A 9,900-nucleotide genomic window follows, 5' to 3' on the forward strand; every position below is an offset into this window, starting at 1 on the left:
GCCTGCCCTTTGCGGAGTCCTGTCTCCTGGATTTTTTTGTGTAATACTTTTAGTTTTGTATTGGGGTATTGCTGATTGACCAACAGTGCTGTGATAGTTTCTGGTGAGCAGTGAAGGGACTCAGCCATACACGTGTATCCATTCTCCCCCAGACTCCCCTCCCATCCAGGCCGCCACATACCATTGAGCAGATTTCCCTGTGCTGTAGGTCCTTGTTGGTCACCCATTGTAAATATAGCAGTGTGTGCATGTCCATGCCCCACAAACCCCCTAACTATCCCTCCCCCCTCCCCGTCCCTCCCCTGTCTCCTGGATTTTAGGTACCTGTTCTGTCTCTCCCGGCTGGAAATCAGCCTGTATCCCTCTCACTAGGGTGGGTTTTCCCTGAAATCTCACGGTACCTGCTCTTTGTCAAGGTGGGGGTGGGGCTTCCCCTCTGCAAGCCCATGTGGATCTGTGTGGTAACCCGAGGGGTTAGGGCGGTTCTCAAACTTGGGGCTCCAGGTGTCCCAGGGGCTGCTATAGGTGGTGCAGGGGTGTTGGGGGGGCTCCCTCCAGGACCAAGACAGCCCCGGCGGTTCCTCTTCTGTCTGGTTTACAGACTGGCTTCAGTATGTACTGTCCTTGAAGACAGGGTTCTGTGTTTGAGAGGATTGGCTTGATGTGGACCAGAGGTGAGTGTCCGTCATTGGTTCACACCCCCGGGGCTTCCCAGGTGGCGCTAGTGGCGTAAAGAACCCGCCTGCCAATGCAGGAGACATAAGAGACTCAAGTTCGATCCCTGGGTTGGGAAGGTCCCCTGGAGAAGGAAAAGGCAACCCACACGGGTATTCTTGCCTGGGAAATCCCATGGACACAGGAATCTGGCAGGCTACAGTCCGTGGGGTTGCACAGAGTTGGACACGATTGAAGTGACTTAGCGCGCAGGAACAAGGGGCTCACTACCCCGCTCCCAGTGGTTCTGCGATACAATTACTCTGTTTTCAGGAAGGACTTCCCAGTAGAATGATTTGCGTTCCCGGCTGGTTCTGCCTTCCCAGCTGGTCCTGCCTCCTCTAGAGGCCCGTGTCCCATCCCAAGCCCCTCTCCTTCAGCACGGCTGCCCCTCACTGGCTCCCTGACATGCAGGGATGCCCCCTCCTGGCACACACTCCCAGCAGGAGTTGGGGTCCCGGCCTGCATGTGGGGCCCCAGGGTTCCCAGGGGTAGGGGGCACGGAGGATATTGAGAGCCGGGGATGACAGCAGGCATGCTGGGGTGGAAGGGAGGGAAGGAGGGAGACAGTCATGATAGAAGAACTCAAAGAGGAGCTTTGTTTCAATAAAAAAGCACTTCTTACGAAAATGAAAATTTGCACAACAGAAAAGGGAATTCCCCAGTGGTCCAGTGGCTTGGACTCATGCCGTCACTGCTGAGGGTGCAGGTTCAATCCCTGGTCAGGGAACTAAGATCCCACAAGCCACAAGGCACGGCTGGGGGTGTGGGTGGATTTAAGAGAAGTGAGTAAGGGTAGGCTTTGGGCTTCCTGAGAAACAAACACTCAGAAGAGTTCTGCTCACAGCCTTGCTGGCTGCTGCCTTTCCGGCAGCTCCACACACAGTGGTCTCAGGAGAACCAGGTTACCAGCTGGCGCGGGCCACGGGCTCCCAGCAGACACGGGAATAATGTTTACAATGAGGCGCTGGGTCATGCTGCAGAAAACTCCACTCCTTCCAGGGTGCATCCCGGGTAGGGGAGGCTCCTCACTGGGGCAGCCCGTCCATGCCCAGCTGTTTCTTGAGTGCCAGCAGCTGCGCCAGGCTGATGTTGCTGCCCCCACAGACAATGACCACAACGGAGGACAGAGGGGTGCAGAGTTTCCCCTGTCCTTGCAGCTTCTGAATCACGTTGCTGTAGACGGCGGCCAGGGCGGCCCCACAGGCGGGCTCCACCAGGATCTTCTCGTCATCTACCAGAACAAGGGGATGGTGGGGGTGGAGCCAGGAAACCACCGGGTCACTGGCGAAGCCATCGGCTATCAGCCCCAGCCACAGACTGGTCCTGGACCACCCCACCCCCACCCCCCCATCGTTACCCTCCATTGACCTTCTAAGGAAGGCCTGAGTCAGGGCTGAATTTCAACATCAGAGCTAACAAGTTGCTTTGCTTGTAATTTCCTGGGCACTGTGTTAACATCATCTGAGCAAGAGTGCCAGCACTGACTGACCAAACTAACTCCCAGTACGGGAGACTTAAACGGCAGCATAAGTGTGTGCGTATGTGTGTGTGTGTGAGGTCCCTGTTCCAGGGTGAACCCCGTCAAAGCCCAGCTTCAGGACTTCCCCGGTGGTCCAGTTAAGACTCCGCACTTTCACTGCACGGGGTGCAGGTTTGATCCCTGGTTGGGCAACTGAGATCGCACGTTGCTGCTGCTGCTGTTTATTTGCTAAATTGTCTCTGACTGACTCTTTGCGACCTGATGGACTGTAGCCCTCCAGGCTCCTCTGCCCATGGAAGTCTCCAGGCAAGAATACTGGAGTGGGAAGCCATTCCCTTCTCCAGGGGATCTTCCTGACCCAGGGATCAAAGTCTCCCCGAGTCTCCCACATCGCCTGTATTGGCAGGTGGATTCTTTACCACTGAGCCACCTGGGAAGCCCATGCTATGTGGCAAAAATAAAAAAGCTTATCTGGAAGAGTAAAAAGAGAATCACAAGGATATTTTAAAAAGAGTCCAACGTAGTCGCAGACTCACCTCTGTGTCCAACACTGAGGCCCATAGTTTCCTTTTTCATCCTGACTACATTGCTCAGAACCAACATTTTACACACGCAGTTATTTTCCCCTGCTCTTACATTATCTGACTTTTATCATTTGTCCCCTCGGTCTTTCTGTTTTAACCCCTGGACTGCAGTAAGTTTCAGTAATGGGAAGTTCCACAGAGGGACAGGAGACAGAATTGCGAATGACATCCCTTGGCATGCCAATCGGACAGCCACATAGTCCTTAGCCAGCAGGGTTGGGTCTCAAAAGGACTTAGCACATACATACCCACAAACTTCTCAAGAGCAGCCACAGCCTCCTGGTCCGAGACAACTTCAGAGAAAATGGGGTGTTCCCGATACACCTTCATAGCCTGCGCCGCCACAGTGGTCACGCCCAGGGCTTTGGCAACACTGGGAGGGACAAAGACGGAGAAGAGGGGAAAGAGACAGGAGAGAAGAGGGAGGCAGACCAGGTGATTACCTTCTGGACAATAAGAGGTGAGTGGACATATCCATGTCTTTAAAGGAAAAGAGTCAGCTTCTGCCCTGACTTCTTCCTGCCAGATGGAGCGTGGGTGTGATAGCCAACACCTAAGCAGCTATCTTGGGCCATAAGTCTATGCAATGAGGATGATGGAGAACAAAATCAAGGGTCCTGGGCACCTGGCTTCGTGGAGCTAGACTTTTTTATATGAGAGGAAATAAAGTTCAATTTTGTTTAAACCACTGTTATTTTGGACTCCTGTATAATGTGGCTAAACCTAATGCTAGTCAAACACCATCTGGGAAAGGTTTGGGGCTGGGATATGAACCCCTTGGGAACAGGAGCTGTGTTTATTCACCACTGTCTCCCCAGGATCGGCCAGTGCCTTGCACATATTAGAGGCTCAATAAATGGTTGGTAAGTTAGTGAGGTGTGTTAAACCCTACCACAGAGGAACCCAATAAAGGATCAGTGTTAGCCTTTTCATGCGAGGAAGTGTGGTGTTCTTGGTACAGAGTCACACAGACTTCATTAATAGCCATACCACTCACTGGCTGCGTGACCCTAGGTGACCAAAGCCTCAGTTTCCTCACCTGCAAAATGGGGCTGGCATGGGGATCTACCTCGCCGCCAGCACCGAGCGGGGAGCTCCCCACAACACTCGCTGAACATAGTGACAGCCTCCCTGGCTGCTTACCTGGTAATGCGGGGCAGGGTGACGAGCTTGCCGGCCTTGGTGGAAGCGTGGAAGCTCTCGGCTCCAATGGTCTCCATGGTGATGATGGGCACGTCCCTCCAGCCCACCTCCACCAGCCCCTGGACCACTCCACACAAGAGGCCTCCACCCCCTACTGCCAGCACGATGGCCCCTGGCTTTTCGGTCATCGTCTTCTTCAGCTCCTTCACGATGGAAGAGTGGCCTTCCCTGGAGGAGGTGGGTGGGGAAGGGGGGTGCAGGTCAGGGCTGGGCTGCCTGGAGACACCAGGCAGGGGTCTTAAAGATGCCCCTTACCCCCTGTTTGCCCTCATCCCAGGCAGCTGATGGGCCTTGAGGCTGGTGCCCTCAAACCTGACTCCACCCTATTTCTAGCTGCCAACACCTGCATCTCTGCCTGTCTTCCTCTAGCCTCTGGAGCATGGTGAATGTGGCAGCTGGTGGTGCCAGGAAATGAAACCCCCGGAAACAGCCCTCAATCCATTATAGGAATTAAGAATTACGGGAATTGATGCACAGACACTCCTTGCCCAACATCCTCTACCACAACCCTGGTTCATGGTCCATGCTGGCTCTCAGGGGCCCCTGAGGGATTAAGCTCCTACTGACCACAGTGGTCACCAGTCCATCAGCACCCTTCCTTCCTCATCTCGCTTCCCCAGTACTCAAATGAGTCACCCCCCAAGTCAACCGCTTTCTCTGAAATCTTTGTCTCAGGTTCTGCTTCCGGAGGCCCCAATGACACATACACACACACCCCTGTGTATCTGAGCCCAAGCATTCGCCCATGGTCCAGGAGAACGGGCACTGACACAGATAGATGTGGGCACCAGCGGCCATGCCTGTGTGTGTGCTTCTATGTGATGTGCACACACGTGTATGCTGCTGTGTGTGATGGTGTGTATTGGGGAAGGTGTCCACTCAGTGATGTAGAGGCATGGTCACTACCCACCCTGGTTGACTGGGGGCTCCACATACCAGATGAGGGGGTCATCAAAGGGAGGGATGTAGACCCAGCCTGAGTTGTTTTTCTCAAGGTCCTTGGCCACCCTGATGGCTTCATCCAATGTCTGCAAGATCACAGAGAAGGCGCGAGGGATGAGGGGCCGGCAGACTTGGCCCTGTGCCCCAGTGCCCTCTGTGGCCCCGGCTCCAGGTTGGTACTCACCTCACCCACCACTTTGACCATGGCGCCCTCATTCTTGAGCCGCTGGATGGTGAGGGCAGGCGTGGTGCTGGGCACAACAATCGTGGCAGGGATGCCCAGCTTCCTGGCCGCATAGGCAGCTGCCATGCCTGCATTGCCCGCTACCAGGGGTGGAGGGTAGACAGTGTTAGTGCGGTTGAACCCTCCCTGGGTGAGGGCTGGCCTCCCCCTGGAATTCTAAACTGGGACTTCTACAGATGTTTGCAACGGCTCATTCATTGCTGGGGAAACCGGGGCTCAGAGTGGTGGAGCACCTGACCCCAGGACACACCGCAGAGGACAGGAGGCGTGCAGGCCACTTACCTGAGGAGCAGACGAAATGTTCACAGCCTCGTTCAGCCCACTGTGGAGACAGACAGGGGAGAGGATCAGGCCTGACATCTTTTCTCCCCAAAGATACTAACTGGTTCAGGGAAAGATGAAGGAGAGGAAGGTCACTGATGGCTCTGGGATCAGTCCACGAGGGGACCGTCTGGGCTGACACCCTTTAACCAGGGGAGGTGCCGATGGAGGGTGCCTGTGGGGAGTCAGCAGGGCCCAGCCTGGAACTCCGAGGATGTCACATGGCAGTGAGTGGCCCCGCCCTGTCCACAGAGGGCATCTGCCTGGATGAGGCTGTACCGTTGTGCAGAGGTGTCCGATGCCCCGAATCTTGAAGGACCCAGAGGGCTGGGAACTGTCTATCTTGAGATAGACTGTGGTGCCGGCCACTTTGGACAGAGTCATGCTGTCACGGACAGGGGTCTCCTCGTGCAGGGGTCTTCGCGACATCACCGCTGGGAGAAAGGAAAGAAACCCAGAGGGTCAGGGGAGTTGGCCCTGGCGTCAGCTGCTGCCACTCAGTCGCACTGGGGCTGGGAAGGACCATGTCCCTAACTTCCCAGGAGGCCGAGGACAAGTGCCAGATTATAGCATCCTGGACACCTGAGTTCAAATCACAACTCAGCCACCAACTTGTTATCGGACAAGGAATCTCCCTTTGGCCTCAGCTGCCTCATCTGTAAAATGGGCAGAGGTCATCTTCTCTCCCCCTACCCCTGCCCACCTCCTACCCACCCCAACACACACATACATTATGCTGGGAAGCTATTAACATCAGAAATGACATCCAGGGAATTCCCTGGAGCTCCAGTGGTTATCACTCTGTGCTCTTATTGTTGAGGGCCTGGGTTAGATCCCTGGTTGAGGAACTAAGATCTCACAAGCCGAGAGGCATGGTCAAAAAAAGAAAAATAACATCTAGACCTTGCAGCTTTTGAAGACTATGAGGAAGAAATAGACTTGTGGGTGTTGACTCAGAATGAGCGGCAAGATTATGGCTAAAACCCAGGGGCAGGATATCAGGTCTAGTTTGTGCAAAAACTGCAAGGATACGTATGCACACCCACAATCCATGTGTACGAGACATCTCAGAAAACACACAAGAAACCCGTCAGGGTGGGGGGGCCCTGGGGAGGACAGGCACATGGCACCTGCTTCTGTACCATTTCAATATTTTGCTGTGTGCCTGTTTATTACATATTTAAATTACACATCTTTAAAAACTAATCTCTGAGAGTGAAGTAAGTCAGAGAGAGAAAAGCGAATATCATATATCAACGCATATACACGGAATCTAGAAGCACGGTAGTGATGAACTATTTGCAGGGCAGGAATAGAGACTCAGACCCAGAGAGGACTTGCGGACCAGCAGGAGAAGGAGAGGGTGGGATGAACTGAGAGAGCAGTGTTGACATATATACAGCACCGTGGGTAGAATAGACAGCTAGTGGGAAGCTGCTCTATAACATAAGGATCTCAGCCCAGTGCTCTGTGATGACATGGGAGGGTGGGATGGGGCAGGGGGGTGGGACGGAGGTTCAAGAGGGAGGGGATATATGTATACATATAGCTGATTCAGGTTGTTGTAAGGCAGAAACCAACACCACATTGTAAAGCAACTATATTCCAATAAAAGCTTAATAAAAACAACTAATCTTTGGAAAACCCTGTACCCATTAGGGGAAGCTTTTTATTATTGTTTTTTTTTTTGTAACAACTATTATATTATTTAACATTCACTTATAAAGTGATTACCAGGACTTCCCTGGTGTTCCAGTGGTTAAGAATCTGTCTTGCAAGGCAAGAGGATATAGGTTCGATCCTTGGTTGGGGAACTAAGATCCCACATACCGCAGAGCCGCTCAGCCGGCACACCACAACTAGGGACTACAAGCCACAAGAAAAGATCCTGCATGACACAAAGATGCTGCGTGCTGCAAGTAAGACTTGAGGCAGCCACACAAGTAAACACATAAATATTTAAAGTGATTACCATGTGCCAGGCGTTTTCTTAAGTTTCACAGATATTAACTCACTTAATCTTTCTACCAGCCCTAGGAAATGCCCAGGATAATTGCCTAATGTTATTGTCCGGTTCTCCTGTTGAGGAAACAGGCTCTGATTGTGTTTTCCAGATTGATCGCTGAGCAATTCCTACCCCTCACACACCGCTTATGATGCAACACTGAGGCTTTTCTAGGTGGGAGGTGGGGTCAGGTCTACACTTCCTTCCCTTGAACCCTGGGTGGGGGGGGGGGCGTAGGGGGAGGGACTGTGACTGCAGGGAAACGAACACTAAGTGACTCCCTCCAAGCAGTGACGTGCTGGTGAGTGTCTAATGATAGCCTCGCCAAAGGGGAAGAAACCTTGACTTCTAGTGTCTGCACGTCTGTGACATTTCAAGCTACTAACAGGAGGCCACTGAACAGGGAGTCGTGAAGAGATGGACACTGTCCGTTACTGACAGCCCTGTGTCATCTGGCTGTAGCCCAGCATGCCTCTCAAGGCCGGGTCATACAAGGCGACCGAGCTGCCAGGCAGCTGGGAAGCTCCCTGTATGAGCCCAGCTGCCAAGATGGGAACAAGCCCTGGCGGCATGCCGGGGGCCCCCAGGGAGGTGCCCCACCTAACATGTCCAGCTGATATCCCAGCTGACGGGCAGACATGGCGCCTGACTTAGGGAAGACTCCAGCCCAGCTACCGTTATCACAGTGCAGCCCCCGAGAAGAGACCCAAGTGAGAACTGCCTGGCTGAGTCCAATCAAGCCCCAGCATCATGACAGAAAGAATCCACCTAGCATGGGTTCGATCCCTGCTCTGGGAAGACTCCACATGCCGAGGCTCAACTAGGCCCCTCTGCCATGACTGAGCCCGAGTGCTCCAACTACTGAAGCCTGCCTGCCCGAGAGCCCATGCTCCGCAACAAGAGAAGCCACCGCAGTGAGAAGCCCGCACACGGCAGCTAGAGTAGCCCCCGTTCGCCGCAACTAGAGAAAAAGTCTGAGTGCACCCAGTGCAGCCAAAAACAAAGAAACTAATTAAAGCTTTTTTAAAAAAAGAAACTGCAGTATTGGCTTGTCCAAGGTCACACAGGGAGTGACTAGCAGAGAAGGGATTCTTTTTTTTTAATGGCCATGTCTCAAGACTTGTGTGATCTTAGCTCCCCAATCAGGGATTGAACCCGTGCCCTCAAGCAGTGAGAGCGTGGAGTCCTAACCACTAAGTCGCCATGTAATTACAAAGAGAAGAGGTAAGCTTTGAACCAGGCAGCCTAGGCCCAGAGAGAGTCCAAGCTCTCTCCAGGACACAGTAGGTGGGGGGAGGTCTGTCTCCATGGATTCTGGGTGAATGAGAACCTGAGACCCTGCATGCCGCAACTAGCTAGAGTCCCTGGGAGATCCCCACGTGACACAAAGATCCTGTGTGCTGCAACTAAGACCCAACCAGCCAAATAAATAAATAAAAATTAACTCTTATTAGGACTGGGATTGTGGTTAAGACTCCCCGCTTCCAATACTCACAACCACCTTAAGAGGAAGATTCTGTTATTATTACCTCCACTGTACAGATGAGGAAACCGAGGTGCAAAGCTGGCAGTGAACCCAGCAGTCTGGCTTCAAAGCTGGGATTTTACGCTTATCTGACTCTCTCTCCCTCTCTTGCCCAGGGAAAACGCAAGGTGGCCGCAGATACCCCAGTCCTGCGGATGGAGGTGTGGATGGATAGGGCGGCTTACCGGAGAAAGGTGAGGAGCTGGGTGTCTGAGCGTCAGGCAAAGGAGGAATAGACTGGAGATGGTCTAGATGGACCAACTGGATAGCCGGTCCACAGACTTGACGAGTAGGAGGGGTAGAGTGTCTTCAGAATTGTCCCAGGTACTAACGGGTCCAGGCTTTATTCCCCTGGGGCATCTGAGCAGCCAATGGGACACCAGGATCGGCCACACCCCCGCCAGGCCCCGCCTCTTGGCTCTAGGGGCTTCCCGGAAGGGAACGCCCCTCTCTATAGCAGGGTCTTTCCCAGTCCCGCTAGCCACGCCCCTTCTCCACCCTCAGCTTCCTTTCAGGACAAACACCTACTTCACCACAGCTTCTAGGAAGCTGCCAGATAAGGATGTGAAATAAGGCACTTATCTTTGCAAGCACTTGCTTGGCCCTCAGTGGTCAAGAATCAAACCAGGGAGGAAGTGTATGCTATTATTATCCCCATCTTACAGAAAAGGAAACTGAGGCATACAGTAAGAGGGATGAGCTAGCTCCTGGACGCAGCAGGGGAAACCTTAAATCTGCAATCTGAACACAGGTTTTAACTTTTATTTATTTATTGAGTTTAGAAACTCACACGTTTGTTTGTGCTGTAAAGCAAAAGAAAAATGATGAATAATCACCCTTATGATGCAAGAGGACTGGTTCTTAACCATATAGAGAAAC

At 52.9% G+C, this 9,900-nt stretch overlaps 1 protein-coding gene across 1 annotated transcript; it reads right to left on the reverse strand.

Moving 5' to 3' along the window:
* Window positions 1-1,311: 1,311 nt before the first annotated feature.
* Window positions 1,312-9,394, reverse strand: SDS (serine dehydratase). Its single transcript, XM_043901721.1, has 8 exons — window positions 9,207-9,394; window positions 5,771-5,925; window positions 5,453-5,492; window positions 5,111-5,250; window positions 4,921-5,012; window positions 3,925-4,152; window positions 3,030-3,154; window positions 1,312-1,948 (listed from the first exon to the last, which is right to left on the reverse strand). Exons 2-8 carry the CDS (start codon window positions 5,918-5,920, stop codon window positions 1,743-1,745), a joined length of 981 nt encoding a protein of 326 aa, XP_043757656.1. The 5' UTR covers window positions 5,921-5,925; window positions 9,207-9,394; the 3' UTR covers window positions 1,312-1,742.
* Between the last annotated feature and the right edge of the window lie 506 nt (window positions 9,395-9,900).

The sequence above is a fragment of the Cervus elaphus genome, chromosome 5, assembly GCF_910594005.1.
Source record: "Cervus elaphus chromosome 5, mCerEla1.1, whole genome shotgun sequence".
Classification (NCBI taxonomy): Eukaryota; Metazoa; Chordata; class Mammalia; order Artiodactyla; family Cervidae; genus Cervus; species Cervus elaphus.

What these genes read in the sequence shown, in the direction of transcription:
- SDS (XM_043901721.1), bottom strand. Translation starts at nt 5,920, where the DNA reads ATGTCGCGAAGACCCCTGCACGAGGAGACCCCTGTCCGTGACAGCATG. An exon ending in TCGGACACCTCTGCACAACG is followed by an intron (nt 5,493 to 5,770) that starts GTACAGCCTCAT and finishes CTGTCTCCACAG; the next exon opens with TGGGCTGAACGAGGCTGTGA. An exon ending in TTTGATGACCCCCTCATCTG is followed by an intron (nt 4,153 to 4,920) that starts GTATGTGGAGCC and finishes CACCTCCTCCAG; the next exon opens with GGAAGGCCACTCTTCCATCG.